Here is an 18,899-nt window from a genome sequence, read left to right on the forward strand (position 1 = left end):
GGGAAGCGTCCACAAATGGTTCTTCACTGAGAGCTCGGGAGATCAGTAAAGGAAATTAGGAGAGCAGGCAGAGAAAACAGGATGGATCTCAGGTGAAAAGGTTTGAGGAGACGGGTAATGGCTCAGGGGAGGTGGAGGTGGAGGTGGAGGGTCTCCGCCGTCAGCCCATCTGCTGTTGTGGAGCTGCAGTTTAATTGACTGAGTCCAAACCGACTTGTTGTAAACAGCTTCCCTAAACAAACACGGCTTTCCTCACTCGGGGCAAACACATAAAGCGGATCATCGTCTGCAAAGGGGTTGATACTTGATATCGCCATATCAGCCGGGATATACAGTATGCATCATTATATGTATATATATATATATATATATATATATATTACATATATATATATATAAAAAGATATAAATATAATATATACATAATATATAATTATATATATATTTATATATATTATGTATATAAATATATATCTATAATTTCAAGCTGAAATGTACAGTATGCATCATATATATATATATCATATATATCATATATGATATATATATATATTTATAAAATATAGATATTGTATATAATTATATATATATGTAATATATATATGATATATATATATATATATATATATTGATATAAATATATATTTTTCATGAGACTTGACTTCTTTTTGCATTAAAGGTAGTTCAATAAAATATTTTATTTGGATCTCAAAATATTTTAATTCTATCTACTGAACTCAAATCCATTTTAGTAATTCGGAACAAATCCAACAACGTGACTGTAACCTGTAATCTTTAGAATAATCACAAATATATCTGTTTATGGTATTTTCCTAAAACAGCTGATCGCTGTAATTATTTTATCAAACAAACAGTAGGAAATAAAACATTTATTGTGGAGTATTTTCAGCAGCAAATTAATCCACATATGTGTGTGTGTGTGTGTGTGTGTGTGTGTGTGTGTGTGTGTGTGTGTGTGTGTGTGTGTGTGTGTGTGTGTGTGTGTGTGTTTGTGTGTGTGTGTGTGTGTGTGTGTGTGTGTGTGTGTGTGTGTGTGTGTGTGTGATAGAGGAACTACAGTGTGGCTCATTGATGAGTTTTTAATGGAGACACACACACAACACTAGCTAGTGGATACATGTAATGCTGGTTTTGCTCATTTCGTGGGATTTATTGACCACTAGGGAACTAGATCACGACAGTTTCCTCTCTTTGGTTCCTGCTCTCTATAATTAAAACACTGAATCTGAGTCTCAGAAACGTTTTTCTGTCTCTACCTCATTTCCCAGGGGAAGCGCCAAGGTCATGATCGACTGGTCCAATGTGACAGCGTCCGGCCACCAGGAGCTGGGCCGGAAACCTGAGGAGCTGCAGAAGTCCAAATGTGTCCTGGGCTTCGTCCCAGTCATCTACTACAGTGTTCTGCTCTGTGTGGGAGTCCCAGGTACACAACGGCCTGATAGTTTGGGTTTAAGGTTCAAGAGATTTGCACAATTTCCTCAAGTTCAGTACAAAAATTGTGTTTGCATTGATATCTATTTATATCAGAAGTGCAGAGGACATAATAAATCAATCCACTGGCGAGTTAGAGCTGCATTACAGCGCTTTAATGGACTGGCAACACTGTTGACGAAGGTCTGATGGCTCTTTTCACAGCTTACAATAATCTAATCACCTGATCGTCGGTTTGTTTGAGAGTCTGAGTATCAATCATCGACCCCTCAATCCCCTCCACATTGTTCTCATTACTGTGCTTCGTCTACAAATCGATGGCGCTGATTTTGTATTGATCCAGCAGTGATTTAGACCGAGTGGTGTCCGAAACAAGCGGACGTGTCTCCGGAGCGTTCAGATGCGTCACGTAATGGAACCCATAGGAAAAATAAATAGGAAGGCCAGAGTCAACAGAGGGGTCTTAAAAAACGCCTGGTGATGTTACAGATGCTGCAGAGGAAACGTCCTGCTGGGGATGTAAAAAACAGATTGCAGAGATACTGTGTGAGATGTGTCTGATGAGATTAAATTCAATGGTTCGTAACTTTAACTGCTATGAATGCACTTAAAAATGCAAGGTAGGGTTACTGAATCCATACTGGAGGCAACACTACCAGAATCTAACTTTAAATGATTAGTTTTGCCCTATAAAAAGGTAGTCCACAGTTTAAAGCTACTTCAAGAAACTTTTAGTGTTGATTCTGGCGCCCCCTGTGGAGTAAAGTGGTAGTATTTATTCTGACGCCCCCTGTGGAGTAAAGTGGTAGTATTTATTCTGACGCCCCCTGTGGACGAAAGTGGGAGTGTTGGTTCTGACGCCCCCTGTGGACTTAAGTGGTAGTATTGGTGCTGGCGCCCCCTGTGGACTAAAGTGGTAGTATTGGTTCTGGCGCCCCCTGTGGACTAAAGTGGTAGTATTGGTTCTGACGCCACCTGTGGACTAAAGTGGTAGTATTGGTTCTGACGCCCCCTGTGGACTAAAGTGGTAGTATTGGTTCTGACGCCCCCTGTGGACTAAAGTGGTAGTATTGGTTCTGTTGCCCCCTGTGGACTAAAGTGGTAGTATTGGTTCTGTCGCCCCCTGTGGACTAAAGTGGTAGTATTGGTTCTGACGCCCCCTGTGGACTAAAGTGGTAGTATTGGTTCTGACGCCACCTGTGGACTAAAGTGGTAGTATTGGTTCTGACGCCCCCTGTGGACTAAAGTGGTAGTATTGGTTCTGACGCCACCTGTGGACTAAAGTGGTAGTATTGGTTCTGACGCCCCCTGTGGACTAAAGTGGTAGTATTGGTTCTGACGCCCCCTGTGGACTAAAGTGGTAGTATTGGTTCTGTTGCCCCCTGTGGACTAAAGTGGTAGTATTGGTTCTGTCGCCCCCTGTGGACTAAAGTGGTAGTATTGGTTCTGTTGCCCCCTGTGGACTAAAGTGGTAGTATTGGTTCTGTCGCCCCCTGTGGACTAAAGTGGTAGTGTATCTGAGCACTAGGGTCCCTTTAGAAAACCTCTAATTTTACTGCAGCAGGCTCTGACAGTCTGGTCCTCTCAGTCCTGGTTCTGGTTCTGGTTCTCCCGTGCCCCCCTTCCTATCTCATGTTCCTCTTTGTTTAAGTTCTGCCTCTCTTTGTTTCCCAGTGAACATCCTCACGGCCGTGGCGTTGTCCCGGCTGGCGTGCCGCACCAAGAAGGCTCTGTACTACTACCTTTTGGCGGTGACGGGCTCGGACATCCTCTCGCAGCTCTTCATCATCTTCGTCGGCTTCCTGCTGGAGACGGCGGTCTTCCACCGCGACGTTCCCGTGCTCCTGCTGCACTCTGTCAGCGCCGCCGAGTTCGCCGCCAACCACGCCTCCATCTGGTCCACCGTGCCGCTCACCGTGGACCGCTACGTGGCGCTGTGCCACCCGCTCCTCCACCGCCAGATCAGCTACCCGGCGCGCGCCCGGAAGATCATCGCGGCGGTCCTGGCGCTGTCGCTCGCGTCGGGCGTGCCCTTCTTCTGGTGGTCGGACATGTGGAGGAACAGCCACCCGCCCACGGCCCTGGACACCGTGCTCATCTGGACCCACGTGACCATCATCTACTTCCTGCCCTGCAGCATCTTCCTGGTGCTGAACTCCCTGATCATCCACACGCTGCGGGCGCGGCGGCGGCAGCAGCGCCGCGAGGAGGAGCGCGGACCCAAGTCGGCGCCGCCCCGCCGCCTGGGGAAAACCACAGCCATGCTGCTGGCCATCACCTCCGTGTTCTGCGTGCTGTGGGCCCCCAGGACCGCGGTGGTCATCTACCACCTGTACGTGTCCTCGGTCCACCGGGACTGGCGCGTCCACCTGGCCTATGACCTGTCCAACATGCTGGCCATGCTCAACACGGCCGTCAACTTCTTCCTCTACTGCTTCGTCAGCAAGCCGTTCCGCGGCGCCGTGCGGGACGTGGTGCTGCTGCGGGGCGGACCGCTGTACCCGCGGCGCGCGCTGCCTCACCCGCAGGCCGCCATCAACGCCTCCATTTCCTCTCTGTACAGTGGGAACATCAAGCGCTCGCAGCGGGACTCTACCCCCATGTCGCCCCACAGGGCCAGAAAGCCCTCGTGACCCCGTGACCCCGTCCTCTTAATCCAAAACACCCGTCGTCCCACGATCTCGGAGCACTTCTGACCCCAGAAGCTGCATTCCAGCTCCGGCCGTGGACAGCTGCCAGTCGGCCCCGAGGCTTTTTCTCAAAGGGGCCTCCAGTGGACTCACGAGAAGTCTGTTTTTTGGTCTTAAAACACCGGCTGTTGTTTGTCCATGTGAATCAGATAATCCTGACATCCTATTTATGTTATCTTCAGAAGGATTTGACAAATTCAAAGTAGGTTTTTCCATATTTGGTCGCAGTGTGACAAAATGTGTTTTGATATTGTTACGAGAAAGAAGGAGAGAAGAGCGGCTTGTTTTCTCTGTGGTTAGTGAGATCGAGGATTAGGAGACGAAAGGGAGGAAGGAAAGCGATTAAGTGCAAGCAGCGCCACTGAGTGTAATCAATTCATCCACCCGATCCCACTTTTATCATGTCCTTATCCACTCGGGAGGCGAGAGAGGAGAGTCTCAACATGAACTGGCTGCTTGTGTAAAGAAGCCGAATGCTCCAAAAAGACGGTCCGCCCTGCTGAGCATTGCCAATAGAGCAAAAGCTAAAATTGCACTTCGACTCTACGGCACACACAAAAACCGGCAGCTGCTAAGGCGTCTGTTTATTTGTCATGAAATGCAACTGGACGGAGCCTGGAATGGAAGCTGGCTGTTTGAGCGGCAGCAGAGGAGACGCTCTTCAAACAGCGCGTGATGCATCACCAGCAAGGCCTCCGCTCGGCTAAACACACCTCAGATTAGCCTGATGGTCTGCACAAACACACACACACACACACACACACACACACACACACACACACACACACACAGGATACACACTCTCATTTGTTTCTTGAAACGGTCACCGGGACTCTAATGACGTCTGAGTAGATGTTGAAGAATTAGCTTTTTATGGGGACACTTGCAAGTATTTTTTGGGGGGTTATGGAAACATTTCACTCCCACAAATGTTAAACGGGACTTTCACCCAGCAGACCCACGTCTGTGTCCAGTTTGAAACCAAAAGTAAACGCAGACTTTACATTTACTTCACGTCACACAAGAGCGCCCGGGAAGAAAGGTTGTTTCTTTCCGTCGTTACGCTTGTTACGTAACATTACGTAAGAAAGTTCACGACAGGCGGTTGTTATTTATTCACCCTGGTTACGATCGCTGATCCGTTACATTGTTGCGTTACATTGTTGCGTTACATTGTTGCGTTACATTGTTGCGTTACATTGTTGCGTCACATTGTTGCGTCACATTATTGCAATACATTGTTATGTCACATTGTTGCGTTCATAGTTCCATCACATAGTTGCGTCACATAGTTGCGTCACATTGTTGCGTTGCATTGTTATGTCACATTGTTGCGTTCATAGTTGCATTACATAGTTGCATTACATAGTTGCGTCACATTGTTGCGTTACAATGTTGCGTTACATTGTTGCGTTCATAGTTGCGTCACATAGTTGCGTCACATAGTTGCGTCACATTATAGCGTTCATAGTTGTGCTATATAGTTGCGTTATTTTGTTGCGTTACTTAATTATTTATTAATTTAGCAAAACACATAATGTTTTCTAACCTTAACTTGTTTTGCCTACGAGGCAGAAATGAAAGTATTAGTGAAACTGGTGATTAGTTTGCAGGAGCGGTTTGGATAAAGCGTTTGTTCACTTCCTGCTCGGCACCGAGCGACCGGCTGGGGATCAAAGTGGAGCGTCGAGCTGCCGGGTGCTCGTTCGTTCTGAGGAGACGGTGGAGACCCAAGCAGAGGAGGAGAGACACAAACACGTCTCCTCGTGAAGCCAGTGTTGCTCTCCGTCAGCGGTTTATTCAAATGTCTCAACTTTATTAACAAAGCAAGACGTCACGATTTGTTCTTATTGTCGTTCTTCTGGGGGGAAAGATGAATGCAGCATCGTTCAAGACCAAGAACTTCAAAGCAATGCAGTCTCACGTACAGTATATATATATATACAGTATATATATATGTATACTCTGACCCCCCGTTCAGGTTCCCACAGCCCCCCTCCCCCTCATGGTGTTTACTGGAACAGTGAGAGACTCAGGTCGTCCCACACTGAGTTCTGAGAGTCCGGACGCAGATACAAACCGTTTCTTTGAAGAAGTCTCCCGCTTCCTGACAACAACAGAGGGGGGTGAGAGAGAGAGGGGGGCGAGAGAGAGGGGGGGGGCGAGAGAGAGAGGGGGAGAAAGAGGGGGGGGGGGGGTGAGAGAGAGAGAGTGGCAACCTTAAGACAGTGGAGGGGGTGAATAAACAGTTAATTTGAAGCTAAGATGTAAGGTGGTTTTGATTCAAGTTGAATGGAGCTGTGAGGGAGGAGAGGGTGAGGAGGGTGAGGAAGGTGAGGAGGTGAGGAGGATGAGGAGGGTGAGGAGGGTGAGGAGGTGAGGAGGATGAGGAGGGTGAGGTGGGTGAGGAGGGTGAGGAGGGTGAGGAGGGTGAGGAGGATGAGGAGGTTGAGGAGGTGAGGAGGGTGAAGAGGGTGAGGACAGGCGTCCCCTGTCTGCCCACCTGTCCTTTGTTCCTGTTCAAACTGCTGGTTGTGACTCCGCCCCCTTCCGGCAGCTCAGCAGGTGTCCCGATGAGAAGACAAAGCACCTGAGAGACCAGTGGGTTTTATCAGATCCTCTGAATACTGGAAAGGTTAAAGGTCGTTCACTTCAACTCCTCCTGGACAAACACCAGCTGGGCTCCGTGTTCAGCCAGTTTAACTTTTATTTTACTGTCAAAGCATTTAGAATCTGAATTTGATGAATGTTGATCGTCTTGTACTCGGCACGTTCGCCTGTTGCAGCCCCGTCTCCTAAAACACACCTTCCCGTACGCACAGATGCATTGTGGGAAACGTATTTTGTACTTTGGGGTCAAAGCCAGGACGTTCAGGCTGCTGTGTTTCTCATTTCAAGCCAAATGATGATCATGACGTTTTTTACCAACCAAACTAAGTTTTTTTGAAGCAATTTTCTTTCTTCTGAGATGCAGTGTAGCTGTGTGGGAACGTAAAGGAGGCGGAGTTGTTGTTGTTGTTGTTGTTGTTGTTGTTGTTGTTGTTGTTGAAGTGACTTCACATGCATCGTTTACATTGTTTCTGTAATTGTCTGTACACACTGAGAAGAGTTTTAATAAATGTTTAAACTTTGTTTGTTTCCTGCAGTCAGAGAGGAGATGCTGCAGGATACTGGAACATGAATCATGCAGGATTTATATATATATAAATATATATATATATATATATATATATATATATATATATATATATATATATATATATATATATATAAATATATATATATATATATATATATATATATATATACACATATATAATATATAAAATAATATGTATAATACAAAATATAAATAAAATACAATAAAATATATATATATATACATATATATAAATATATATATATATATATATATATATTTTAGTATATATATCAATATATATATTTGTATTTATTTATTTATATATATATGTAATATATACATATTTATATGTATTTTTATTTTTTTAATAAATATATATATAATAAAAAATCTAAATTAAATAAAAAATTTAAAAATTATATATATATATATATATATATATATATATATATATATATATATATACATATATATTTATTTATTTGTGCAACCAGTGAACAGGAAGTGACCATATATGGACTGAGGAGGAGTGACGTAGAGTATAGCCTCTGGTGTCGACCTGTCAATCACCTGGTAGCCCCGCCCCTAAATCATCCCATGCATTATGGTTTGTTTGACTCTAAATGACCATAATTTACTAAATGAACATCATGCTGTATTGAAGAAGACTTGAAAGATGAACTAGGAAGCTAGGAAGCTAGGAAGCAGGATGCAGGATGCAGGACGCTCTGCTACAGATCTTCTCTGGTGTCCCTGGGGTTTCGGTTCATGGTGATCGGCTCAATAACAGGTGATGACGTCATGATGGAGGACGAGGTCAGACTGAAGGAAATGAAGCGGCAGCAACCGGCTCTTGAGCAACACGTCAACGAGCGAAGAGGAAGCGGGCGGACTGCTCCTTTAATCATTGACCAACACCTCAAATAACACACCTTCACTTGTACTTTCACTTCAAATGTGGACATTTTATTCATCATTTAATACACATGTCCCCCAAAATGCAGTAATAATAACTATTAATATGTTTTTTTAAGCATAATTCAGACAGCAGAGGTGACATTGCTACAGCGCCACCTACATGTAAAGCACCATCACACCACATGTTGGGTTTATTTCAGGCCACACCTCCAAGAAGCTGACTTACACATGTAGTAAAAACTACAAACATGTAAACAAAATAGTGAATACTTTTTTTTTCCAGGCTCAAAAAGACTGAAAGACATTTTCCTGGAGAAAAGAGTCTCGAACCAAACAGCTGCTGTCAAAATGTCGCCCGGTGAAAAACACGACTCAGGAGAGAAAACATCCCAAATACACATCAATGTGTATTTGGGATGTTTTCTTTTCCGTCACGTGACCGAAACCTGCAGCAGGACCGCGCAGCTCTTCACCGCCAGGTGTCGCCACACACCACGTGCGCTCCTCCGTCACGTGCTCTGGGTTCATGGATGCTGACTAATACAAACAACAACACAAATAAATACAAACAACAACACAAATAAATACAAAACAAGAACACAAATAAAAACAGTAGAGAAGCAGATCAGTTAGAAAAGTGGGAAAAGCTGTATGTTCATGTATTACATTTGTATTAAATTAAGTGTGTGTGTGTGTGTGTGTGTGTGTGTGTGTGTGTGAGAGAGAGAGAGAAGGAGAGAGAGAGAAGGAGAGAGAGGAGAGGGAGAGAGAGAGAGAAGGAGAGAGAGGAGAGGGAGAGAGAGAGACACACACACAGAGAGAGAGGAGAGGGAGAGAGAGAGAGAGAGACAGAGAGAGAGAGAGACAGAGAGAGAGAGAGACAGAGAGAGAGAGACAGAGAGAGAGAGAGACAGAGAGAGAGAGAGAGAGAGAGAGAGAGAGAGAGAGAGAGACAGAGAGAGAGAGAGACAGAGAGAGAGAGACAGAGAGAGAGAGAGAGAGAGAGAGAGAGAGAGAGAGAGAGAGAGAGACCATCGCAGCAGTCGGGTCGTTGTGAAACGCTCGTGAGGATTCCTAAACTTTGTGTTTCTCTCTTTCTTCCTCTCCTCTTCTTCCTCTCCTCTTCCTCTTGTTGACTTCTGTCCGCGGAGTTTTGCGCACGAGCTTCATCGAGGAGTGGACTTTGTTTGGAGCACTTCTACTTTTATCATTATCATTATTATTATCGTGTTATTCTCCGGATGGCCCGCAGCAGGTGAAGAGCAGCAGGTAGCGCAGATTCACGGTTAGTGTCATGAGTTATGTCTCTCTTTCATAATTATAAACACTTCTGCTCCATGTGCAACACGCGCACTACTTTAAGCGATAACTCTCTTTGTGCTGTTTGGTTTAAAGGAGCAGAGGGTCTGACGTCTAAAGGGTCTTATTCTGGATATGTAAGCACTTTGTGTGAGCAGATTAAAGTGTTTCATGTATGTCCCTGAACGCACCATGAGACTGTTCTTAAAGTACATGATGGTGCGCATGGATACGGGTATAAGTACATTAAATCATCACCAGATGAGCAGGAGATGCACCTGAGTGTGTTTTTATGAAAGCTACTGAATGTGAGAAGAAGTGATGAAAATATCCCGGAAGAGATGCATTTATTATTATTATATTTATTATAACGACAACACACTCAGAGGGTCTTAAACCTGGAGACCCTCGAGGTCAAAAACCAGCCGTGACGCCTCCATTGCTTCTGTGTTGCGTGCGCATCATGTTGCGTTTAAGTACCGATCAGGACAGAACAAAAGACACATGTGAGATAGATGTTAACACCCGGCCCTCCACATGGGGCCCTTCAGGAACAATGCATCATTTGCGTGTGATTGGATTGACAGCAACACGTTTCACAGGTCTGTTGATGAGCTTTTACTCAGGTCACGTGATCTCTTCAGCAAAATAAACTGCAATAAGCCCGTCCAATATTTAATTAATATTATTGTTATGGTTTTGTGGGTTCATTTGATTCATGTTTTATTTTAATTTATGATATTTATTTTCACGTTTCATCTGAATATCATGAAGAATTGAAAGTTCACCGTACTTGAATGAGTAATTATACCGTCATATTATCATCATATCAGTGGCATGACATGGAAATTATTATTATTATACATCGTCAACGTAGTTTTGAGTTTTGAAAATGCGAATATTTTGCATTTGGTGACAATGTAGCGGTTCGGTTCAGGCACCAAAACCACTTAGTTATTAAAAAAAACATCATGGTTGTTTAAAATAAGCACTTTAATGTAACGTCATGTGACATAATGTCGTCAACAAAAATCTGTCCCACAAAATCCAGTTCTCTGAGTAAAAGTACTTTGTCTGTTTGTCCCATCGACACGCTCTTACATCTTAAAAACTACGTCTGTCACCCTGAAAGTGGAACGATGGGCGCTAAAGGGAGCGGTGGGGCCTTTGGGGCCACAGTGTGGGACCTGAGGCCCCACAGTGTGGGACCTTAGGCCCCGTGAGTGGGACCTGGATGTCGTTCAGCGCCTCCTGTTGGAAATGAGGACTATGAGTTCTGTTATTCTACTGCTTTTCTTTCAAAATCTTGTTCTAGGTTTGATCTCTTTTGTATGAAAAGAAAAGAAAAGTCTTCCGTTCTTTAGCTCGTGGAGTCTTAAAGCCAACTCTTCTTTGTGTTCTTTCTTCTTTTTTTGATCATAATTCTGTAGTTTCATGCTGGAATGAAAATCTGCCTTTGTGTTCCCAAATTGCAAACATGCCATAAGCAGTTGGTCCTTGAGCTTCTCCATGGAAACAGAGGAAGCCTAAGGGGCGTCTCCACAGGGTTCTGATCCTCGGTCCTGAAATCTAGAGACAACACCGATACTGTGTGATGAGAGGTTACGCCCCAAAGATTTTGAGTCACAGGAATGTAGAAAAACTGAACATTCCCATCGATTTACCTCAGAAGAAATCAATCTGACGGGGACAGTGGGGATATTTACTTTACTAGGCCCCTTTATATTCATATATTTATACGCCTTTAGGGTTGATGTCCTTCCACCTCATTGATTCTGTTGTAATCTCGATGTACAGAATCAGTATTCGTCGACAGTTGACATTAATGATTAACGTCAGAGTCTGGGAGAGTCCACAGTTTGACATTCCCCTGATATTTTGGGTGGCGACAAATCTCTGTGTAAACATCGTGACGAAGGTGACGAAGGCGATGAATGTTTACTGACTCACATCAGCGGACTATTTGCTCAACTGGGTGTCGACAACAGTGTCGTAGCGCGGCGTTGGTTAAGATCTGTTCCTCAGACTGTCCCTGTTCCTCCGTGTGTGCAGGTGCAGCCCGGATCGTCCAAACTGAACTTTGGTTCTCCCCGAGTCGCCATGGCTGCCAACGCCACCCCTGCCGGCTGCGGCCCCGACGTGGACTCCCTCTACTACAACCTGTGTGACCTCGGCGCCGCCTGGGGCATCGTGCTGGAGGCCCTGGCGGCGGCCGGCGTGGTCGTCTCCTTCGTGCTCCTCCTATCGCTGCTGGCCAGCGTGCCCTTCGCCCGGGACAAGAACCGCCGGAGCTCGGTGGCGCTGCACGCCGGCTTCCTGGTCTGCACCTTCGGGCTCTTCGGCCTGACCTTCGCCTTCATCGTGGGGAAGGACTTCTCCACGTGCGCCTCGCGGCGGTTCCTCTTCGGCGTGCTGTTCGCCGGCTGCTTCGCCTGCCTCCTGATGCAGAGCGTGCGGCTGAACGTCCTCGCCCGGCGGGACAGCGGGCCCCGGGCCTGGATGCTGTGCCTGGCGGCGGCGGCGCTGTGGCTGGTGGAGGTGGTCATCAACACCGAGTGGCTGATCATCACGGTGGTGCGGCACCCGCGGGGGCCGGCCAACGCCACGGGGGCCGGGGGAGCCGCGGCGACGCCTTGCATGATCGCCAACGAGGACTTCGTCATGGCGCTGATCTACGTGATGACCCTGATCCTCGCCGTGGCGGCGGCGAGTCTCGCCGTCATGGCGGGAAAGCACAACCAGTGGAAGAAGGACGCCGGCTTCATCCTCCTGACCAGCGCCGTCTCCGTGGGCATTTGGGTGGCGTGGATCGTCATGTACGTCTACGGCAACGAGCGGAGAGGCGGGCCCACGTGGGACGACCCCACCTTGGCCATCGCCCTGGTGGCCAACGCCTGGGCCTTCCTGCTCGTTTACACCATCCCCGACATCTGCGGCGTGACCGGCGGCCCCGAGGAGATCCCGCAGAGCTTCGGGGAAGACCTGTACCCGAACCGAGGAGTCGGCTACGAGACGATCCTGAAGGAGCAGAGCGCCCAGAACATGTTCGTGGAAAACAAGGCTTTCTCCATGGACGAGCCCAAACAAGGTGCGCAGCCCTTTTCTGTTTCTTTCACCAAAAACTCTCTGTAGTGCCCGTTGCCTATCCAGAAAATAACTAAGCATTAGCTGACCCTAGTGGCCCTCCTGATTATACTGCCTCGTCTTCACTGGACCTCGACCTTACGCCCCCTGGTGGTGGGAGGTCCAACATGACAAAACACCCCAAAAATGTCTCTTACACTCTTGGTGGATCAAACTCTAACTAACCAACTCAAATTGTTTTATTTAATCCGGCACAAGTAAATAAGTTTTGACTAACCCTAATAAATTAAGTTGATCCGACTCAAGTGAGTTATATTGAACCAACATAATTGTTTATTGCTTAAAGAAAGCAGTGTAGCCCTTTAAGCCCTAACCCTAATAACCCTAACCCTAACCACTAATCCTATTTATTGTTTGAGTTGTGTTTAGAGGTTGTACATCGGGATTGTATATTATTGTAGCCCTGATTTTTATGTTTAATTTGATACCTAACCTGTTTATTTTTTTGGAGGGGAGGGATTTATACCATGATTTTTTCTTGATTTTCCTGATATTAAAGGGTCCCCCGATTCAACAGGTTAATCATGTGGAAATCCTTTCCATGATTTTATTAAGTTAGTTGAAAGCATCACATAGCGTTGACTTTGACACGTCAAGACTCTGTCGACTCACATTTGTACATAGCAGCAAATTACAGGAAATGAAAATGCTATCATTATGCTGTCATACTATCATCATATCAGCGGCATTACATGGCAACGCCATTAAGTATCGCAATAGTTTCTGGGACAATGCATCATCCAACATAAGTAGTTATCATGACGTGTTGATGTTAATGATTTTACATTCGGGCACGTCGACGTTCCCACCTTTATTTTCTCAGGTATGACGTCACTCCGGTCTCATGCAAAGCGTTTTCTCCCCTGTAGAGCAAACATTTGCCCGGTCAACAGACAGTTTGTTTAGTTTGTGAGGTAACGACCAGAGCGAGGTCCCAACCCGCCCCTCTGCACCAGTTCACAGTCTCCTCCCCGACTGCGGTTCCCTCTCACTGGAAGTTCATTAAAATGACAAATCGCATCATATATTTGTCGCGGGAACGTCTGGGAGCGTTGAATCGTAAAAGTCTGCTGCTGCAGTGATATATTTATATTTATATATATATTTATATTTATATATATATTTATATTTGTAACAAGCTCATTGCAGAACACACAGAGTTTCCTCCCCTCTTCCTCCCAGCTCTTCTTTCTTTCTTCCCCTCTTCCTCACAGCTCTTCTCTCTTTCCACCCCTCTTCCTTCTAGCTCTTCTTTCCTCACCTCTTCCTCCCAGCTCTTCTTTCCTCCCCTCTTCCTCCCAGCTCTTCTTTCTTTCTTCCCCTCTTCCTCCCAGCTCTTCTGTCCTCCCCTCTTCCTCCCAGCTCTTCTCTCTTTCCTCCCCTCTTCCTCCCAGCTCTTCTTTCTGTCCTCCCCTCTTCCTCCCAACTCTTCTGTCCTCCCCTCTTCCTCCCAGCTCTTCTTTTCTCCCACATGCAGTCTGAAACTCCCTAAAGCTCGAGATTTGTTTGTTCAGATTATTATAATATTTGTAATTCTTGCTGGATGCTAAAATACTAAAATGATGCCCGCACAGCTGTGTGTGATGTGACAACCCTCAGATCTGGTTGATGATACGGAGCAGCGAGGTCTGACTTCGCCTCTCATCATTAACTCCTTTCTTTACATTGTGAGCCGTGACAAAGGAGCCGATAAGAGTCTTCAGCACCGGGACAGACAGCCAATCAGACGCCCCGTGTCCTCTGAATCATTCCTGATAACCAGTGTCTCCATCCCGAACACTCCCGCTCTCCGTTCCCAGCAGAAGCTTCACGCCTTGTGTTTGCAGCGTCTCCACAGCAACTGAGGCGTGGCGGCAAAGCCTCATCTCACGCGTCCATCTCCGGGTTTTGTTCTGCTCTCTGAAGCGTCCTCAGTGACTGTTATAGTAAACTCCAAGAAGACTGAGCGATTGTTACATAAAACTGTAAATCATAGCTTGTTTTATGAAAAAAAGCCCAAAACTGCTGTATTTGGATGTATTGAACACCATAAGTAATTTACAAGTGAAATATATGGTTTGGTACATGAACAAATGGAAATGTCATAAATGTGCCCCAATGCAAATTTTTGAGACCTCGCCTGAATGTTCTCTGTTCTAAACCCTCTCTAGCTTTGTTCTGCTTCACTTTATCAAAGTCAACCTTTGCAGAGAGAATGTTCACATATTGAGTTATGATTTGGGTTAGAGAATGTTCACATATTGAGTTATGATTTGGGTTAGAGAATGTTCACATATTGAGCTATGATTTGGGTTAGAGAATGTTCACATATTGAGTTATGATTTGGGTTAGAGAATGTTCACATATTGAGCTATGATTTGAGTTAGAGAATGTTCACATATTGTGTATGATTTGGGTTAGAGAATATTCACATATTGAACTATGATTTGGGTTAGAGAATGTTCACATATTGAGCTATGATTTGGGTTAGAGAATGTTCACATATTGAACTATGATTTGGGTTAGAGAATGTTCACATATTGAGCTATGATTTGGGTTAGAGTTGGACCTTACAGCTGCATCATTTCAAAGAAATAATCATCCTGAAAGTGATTTTTTTATAGGCGGACCTGAAACCTTTTCATTTCTTTCTGTGTGTCATCTTCATTTACTCTTAACCAGTAACATATAGACTGATATTTACACATTTGAACAAAATCTCACATTTTTATTTTATTATAACACCAACATTATTAAAATAGCCCTAGTGGTTGCAGAGATGCACCCTTTTTAGTTTGGGGATGACATTCGAGGAAAGGGCTTGAAAATAGTTGGGTTTTTAAAAGTAAGAGACGGCAGCTGTAGGGGCCGATGGCCCTGAAGGCGTCACACAGAGGGCTTGTTGAGGGCCCAAACTGATGTTGAGGGCCCACACTGATGTTGAGGGCCCACACTGATGTTGAGGGCCCACACTGATGTTGAGGGCCCACACTGATGCGGTGTGTTGTCCCCTGTGTGTCCCTTGCAGCGTCTAAGCCCGTGTCCCCGTACAGCGGCTACAGCGGTCAGCTGCGCGGCTCCGTCTACCAGCCCACCGAGCTGGCTCTCATCAGCAAGGCCGTGGGAAACGTGAGTATAGACTGTTGACACACACACACACACACACACACACACACACACACACACACACACATTTGAATAACAAAAGCGCATCGAGATGCTTCACACTCCGATATGATGTGGCGGGAAAATGGTTATTGAAATATGAAGAACATTTAGACTGTTTTTGAGGAACAGATGAGACACGGTGAAGGTTAACTGTGTTCAGCATAGTATGTGCTGTTTTGAATTAAAACAATACATCATATGTTATCTTTATGGGCAATATTTTACAAGAGCTGTCATACAAATATATTACATTATAAATTATAGTCTTAACTGTAGGCACAGAAGGTCTGTCAAGCTTTTTGAATATGATGAAGCACCGTGCATGGGGCTCTATAAGTATAATAATTATTATTATTTTATTCAACTTAATTGATATAGTATTTCTCAAAAGCAGAGGTAAAACTAAATAAAGTGCTGCACAAACATAAAACAGAGCAAAGCGATGAGAGAAATGGGGAAAAGAGACGTATAAGAAGCAAAGCAGCTACAGGAGCGTTTACAAATATGAATGTAAAGACATTCATATAGATTAAAACAAGCAGATAAAATAGCAGCTTTAAGATAAAATAAAATAATCCTTTAATAGTCCCGCAATTGGAAAATTGCAGGATTACAGTAGCAGTGCACACCAGAGACACATAGTAAAATAAAAAACAAGTAATATAAATAAACAGTAAAAACAGTTAAAAAAAAAGATCCTATATACAGAGGGAATAAAAAGTATTTCAAATGTATTTATATTTCACCAGTTAAAAGTATTTAAAGTGACCAAAGTGATTGAAGTGTTATTAAGTGTGTTTGTGGTCGACTGCGAGCTCAGCTTGTTGTGCAGCCTGACAGCAGCAGGAAGGAAGGATTTCCGGTACCTTTGAGAAGTGATTTAAGAGATTTAAGAGATTTAAGTCGTGGTCATGCACGACTTGTGGGGGAGGTGTCTCTCTCCAAAGAGCAGACACGCCCCTCCCTCATTTCTTGCATGCCGATGTTGTGCAGCGCCCCCCGGAGGTCTCCTACGACATGGCCATCCCCCGGGCGTCCACCCACTCGGCGGCCGGCAGCGGGAGCGGCACGCCGCCGACACACGGCGAGGCCGGGAGCGCCGCTCACACTCAGACCATCGGACACAGCGTAGGTCGCCTCCTCTCGCCGATGCTCGCTTATCAACTTCTTTCATTCCCCCGCCTCTTGCTGTAGCCATGGCAACTTCTTCTCCAGGTTGACCATGAATGACTTCTTTGTCTGGTGGTTCTTTCTCACCTGGCCGAGCTGCCTCTTCTCTTACCTCGTCTGGACTTAGTTCACTCTGTGGAAATGTTGGTGTTGGTGTCATTTGACATGATTTGTCTCTTTCTGGTTTTATTCTTTTCCATATTTCTTTGTACTTAACGTGTTTCTTCTAAATGTCCGATGTTTTGATTTATATTTTGAGTATGAAACACTCACCTCTAGTCTTTAAAGGTGGCTCTGAAGAGGCTGTGGCCTGCAGGCAGATGGATTCACAGCAGTTAGAATGGATCCATGCAGAATCTATTTATTATTCTATTTTTAATCTATTTATATGAAAGGGTTAGGGTGAAGGTATAAGAATATAAGGGGAAGCCAATCAGAGGCAGAGTAAAGCAGCAGGATTTGTAATTTAGCGCCTAAGTATGCTCAGTATCTTTAAAAAATACAAAAACTCAAGTCATTTATATAGACTTCTATACAACCAGAGGAGTCGCCCCCTGGTGGTCAGGAGAGAGAATGCAGCTTTAACACATGAAGCATAGACTTCTATACAACCAGAGGAGTCGTCTCCTGGTGGTCAGGAGAGAGAATGCAGCTTTAACACATGAAGCATAGACTTCTATACAACCAGAGGAGTCGAATACATTTGACTGATGGTTTAAGGCCACATTTAAAGGAAGCATTGGGTGATTTTGTATTTATTTATTTATCCTCCCCATGTGTCCTGTTTGGTTTTACTTCCTGTATTTTGTGTGTTTTCTGCCCAGCCTGTGTCATTAGTTACTTAGTCCCTTTAGTATTTAGACTTTGGTTCTCCAGCCTGTGAAACAGAGTTGGTCTCCAGGAGCTTTGTGCTGCTGGTGTGTTTCCTGTAGATGTTATAGATTTAGTTTTGACACGTGAACTGTAAACTGTGATCATTTAAAGTCTCATCATGCTGCTGTTTGACCCACTGTCTCTCTTCTTCTGCAGGGGAATGGTCTGCACAGGACGTCCCAGTGGTGAACCCGCTGACCTCCCAGCACCCGTCAGATTAACTTCATGTCTTTTCATTTGGCTCTCGCTGACTGTGTGTGTTTGCCGTTGCCCCGTGGTTCTCTAAGCTGGTTCTAAGAGGAACCCTGGTCCCAGACATGTGGAGCTGGACACTGGGTCACACCCCCCCACTCCCCATACCCCCGCACCCCCACCCACCGGTGGAAAACAGCCCAACCTTCTATTGACTGGCTTCATCTGAGTCAAACAGTGTGGAGCTTCATTTGGACGTCAAAGCCGCGGCTTTGCGGCAGAACAAAGACTTTTTGCATCGGTTGCCGGACTGTGAGCTCTCTGCTGGACCCGAACCACACAGACGAAGAGTGACGGTGCTGAGGCCGCAAATATTTGATACCCCCTTTCCCCCAACACACACCATAAACAAGCCTGCAGCGGCAGCACCGGGGGAACTTTATTTACTCATTTTGGATTGGGAATATTGTTCATAACCTCAAAGGTCACAAGTGAAATGGAGCAACTGGTGTTGGAATTATGTAAATATGTTGTTTATGTGTCAATGGTTGAACACTGCATGGAAGCATTGTATGAATATGTATATTTAATGCTATTTATAGCACAGCTGTATGCTATTTGATGATTTAATCTTATTTCTACTAATCAAACAATCACACGAATAGAGCTGAAATAGAGCTTATATCACCGTCTTATAACGTTTCATGCAAGTTCTCATAGAAGGTTTCTATATATTTTAATAATTTTTTATTGTTACGTTGCTACGATGTGATGTTGTCACGTTACAATGTTAGTTGTTATTTTAACACAAACCATGATGTTCTTTCAAACTTTAGCCAAAACGTTTTGTTGCCTAAACCGATCCAATCCTT

The 18,899-nt window shown here is 44.9% G+C and overlaps 2 protein-coding genes across 2 annotated transcripts; both read left to right on the forward strand.

Annotated features, from left to right (window-relative positions):
- Nucleotides 1–1,305: 1,305 nt before the first annotated feature.
- Nucleotides 1,306–4,085, forward strand: gpr142 (G protein-coupled receptor 142; the record flags this gene model as incomplete). Its single annotated transcript, XM_079213990.1, has 2 exons — nucleotides 1,306–1,444; nucleotides 3,127–4,085. 2 exons carry the CDS (start codon nucleotides 1,306–1,308, stop codon nucleotides 4,083–4,085), a joined length of 1,098 nt encoding a protein of 365 aa, XP_079070116.1.
- Nucleotides 4,086–11,601: 7,516 nt separating this feature from the next.
- gprc5c (G protein-coupled receptor, class C, group 5, member C) lies at nucleotides 11,602–18,024 on the forward strand (the record flags this gene model as incomplete). Its single annotated transcript, XM_079237953.1, has 4 exons — nucleotides 11,602–12,589; nucleotides 15,653–15,753; nucleotides 16,786–16,920; nucleotides 17,992–18,024. The coding sequence occupies 4 exons, from the start codon at nucleotides 11,602–11,604 to the stop codon at nucleotides 18,022–18,024; spliced, it is 1,257 nt and encodes a 418-aa protein (XP_079094079.1).
- Between the last annotated feature and the right edge of the window lie 875 nt (nucleotides 18,025–18,899).

Source organism: Taurulus bubalis (assembly GCF_910589615.1).
Source record: "Taurulus bubalis genome assembly, chromosome: 2".
Lineage (NCBI taxonomy): Eukaryota > Metazoa > Chordata > Actinopteri > Perciformes > Cottidae > Taurulus > Taurulus bubalis.